The following is a 2676-nucleotide window of genomic DNA, read 5'->3' as shown; positions in this document are numbered from 1 at the left end:
GGGCTGGCTTTGAACCGTGATCCTCAGATCTCAGCCTCCTCAGTAGCTAGGATTACAGGTGTGAGCCACCAGCACCCTGCTCCTCTGTGAGATTCTTAAATCCACTAAACTACTCAGAAAAAGCAGGAAGTGGCATGTGGCTTAGGTGTTAGAGTACTAGCTTTGAGCAAAAGAAGCTTAGGGACAGAGCCCAGGCTGAGCTCAAGCCCCAGGACACACACATAAACACACACACACACACACACACACACACACACACACACACACACACACGCACACATGCACACACGCAGGCACGCACATGTTCATGGGGATACTAAGCCCAAGGGAAGCTGCAGAAGAGAAGGGTGCCCTCTGCTGATAGGGCCATGGAAAAGCATCACAATACGTGCTTGCTTTGGAGCTTTAAGCAGTAGGGATTTTCAGAGTGGGGAAGAAAGGACCTTTGGTGGTGGAAAATCCACAGGAAAAACAAGAACACAGCTACTGAATACAGAATGTGGTCAGCTTGAGAAAAGGCAAAGGTCCTGATGAGCTTTGTAGATGTGAATTCTATTTTCCAGACTCATAGGGTACATTTACTGTTTCTGAAGGAAAAGCCATTCTACCTTTTTTTTTTTTCCTTTTGGTAGTCCTGGGGCTTGAACTCAGGGCCTGGGCACTGTCCTTAAGCTTCTTTTGCTCATGGCTAGCACTCTACCACTTAAGCCACAGCACCACTTCCGGCTTTTTCTGTTTGTGTGGTACTGAGAAATCAAAACCAGGACTTCTTCATGCATGCTAGGCAAGCACTCTACCACTGAGCCGCATTCCCAGCCCATTCTACCTTCTAACTAGGATAAAAGAGCATTTCTCATCCCACCCCAAATATCCTGCCTTTGGTTTGCATTCCCTGGCATCCTGACAGGTGGGAGCTGCTACAGGGTTTCTGGCCTTATTTTTTTTTTTAACAAATAGACTCTTGAGGCCATTCTCCCTCTCCCTATCCCTCCTCTCCCCCTCTCCCCCTCCCTCTCTCTCTCTCTCTCTCTCTCTGTCTCTGATTTTTCAGTTGTGGGGCTTCAACTCTGGGCCTGGGCCCTGTCCCTCAGCTCTTTAGCTCAGGCTAGGGCTCTACCACTTAAGCCACAGTGCCACTTCTGGCTTTTTCTGTTTATGTGGTACTGAGGAATTGAACCCAGGGCCTTATGCATGCAAGGCAAGCACTCTATCACTGAGACACCTTCCCAGCCCCTCTCAATCATTCTTACTAATATTATGCATGGTATAATCACCATGGCCATTCAGAACAGCAAGCATGTCAGCATGCAGCCACCACTCTAGTCTGAGAACACAGTACTTACAATTTAGGAACGAGGGCAAATCTCATCTTGCTTAGCAGCTCATCCTCTTGCAGCATGACCAAGGCAGTTGGATACATCTGATCAAACTCAAAATTAAACTGCACACCAGCTGGTGGGTCACGAAGGAAATTCCTCTTATCCTTTGATGAAAAAGGGGAGGAAGAATCCAGGGGGAAATTCACAAAATGCAATTAACAGGTCACAGCGTATTATTATTTATTTTTTTTTGGGTCCGGTCATGGGGCCTGAACTCTGGGCCTGGGCACTGTTCCTCAGCTCTTCAGCTCAAGGCTAGCGCTCTACCACTTGAGCCACAGCATCACTTCTAGCTTTTTTCTTTTTGCTTATGTGGTGCTGAGGAATTGAACCCAGGGCCTCATGCATGCAAGGCAAGCGTACTACCACTGAGCCACCTTCCCAGCCCAACACAGCGTATTATTGATGAAAAAGTATTGAATTCTACTAAAAAGTTTCAGCCACAAAGTTCACTGATCTGTCACTGACCTGCTTGATTAACAGATGAGAGAACAACAGAGTCTTTCTTGTATTTTCTTGTGTGTGTGTCCTGGAGCTTGAACTCAGGGCCTGGGTGCTGTCTTTGAGCTTTTTTGCTCAAGCCTAGTGCTCTACTGCTTCAGCCACAGCTCCACTTCCAGCTTTTTGGTTGTTAATTGGAGATAAGAGTTGCAAGGAGTTTCCTGCCTGGTCTGGCTTTGAACCACAACCTTCAGATCTCAGCTTCCTGAATAGGGAGGGTTCCAGGCAGGAGCCACCAGTGCCTGGCCCTTTGATATGTTTTCTACTTCTCACCAATCTCTTGGGAGGCTGGGAAATTTAATCATGTAACTCATGGAAATTATAGCTATGAATCATAAAAACACATGTTTTAGTAAGTACCTTTAGGTATGTAAAGAGGGCTAGGAATGTGTCTTAGTGGTAGAATGTTTTCTTAGCATGAATGAAGACCTGGGTTCGACTCCTCAGTATCACATAAACAGAAAAAGCTGGAAATGGCGCTGTGGCTCAAGTGGTAGAGTGCTAGCTTTGAGAAAAAAGAAGCTCAGGGACAATGCCAGACCATGAATTCAAGCCCCAAACTGGCAAAAAATAAATTGACTTAGGAAAGTATTCCATAGGGGCTGGGAAGGTAGCTCAGTGGTAGAGCACTTGCCTTGCATGCACGAAGCCCTGGGTTCGTTTCCTCAGCACCACATAAGCAAAAAGAAAAAAGCCGGGAGTGGCACTGTGGCTCAAGTGGTAGAGCGCTAGCCTTGAGCTGAAGAGCTGAGGGACAGTGCCCAGGCCCAGAGTTCAGGCCCCATGACCGGACCCA

The 2676-nt window shown here is 47.2% G+C and overlaps 1 protein-coding gene across 1 annotated transcript in view; it reads right to left on the bottom strand.

Annotated features, from left to right (window-relative positions):
• The window catches only part of Syap1 (synapse associated protein 1), a 33897-nt gene that overhangs the window by 13817 nt on the left and 17404 nt on the right, over positions 1 to 2676 (bottom strand). Inside the window, exon 5 of the mRNA XM_013032200.1 lies at positions 1344 to 1483. Coding sequence (XP_012887654.1) covers positions 1344 to 1483 — 140 coding nt within the window. The remainder of the gene's footprint in view (positions 1 to 1343; positions 1484 to 2676) is intronic.

Source organism: Dipodomys ordii, unplaced genomic scaffold (assembly GCF_000151885.1).
Source record: "Dipodomys ordii isolate 6190 unplaced genomic scaffold, Dord_2.0 Scaffold150, whole genome shotgun sequence".
In the NCBI taxonomy this organism is placed as follows: Eukaryota; Metazoa; Chordata; class Mammalia; order Rodentia; family Heteromyidae; genus Dipodomys; species Dipodomys ordii.
The sequence above is the reverse complement of the archived record's forward strand: the minus strand, read 5'-3'. Positions and strand labels throughout refer to the sequence as shown.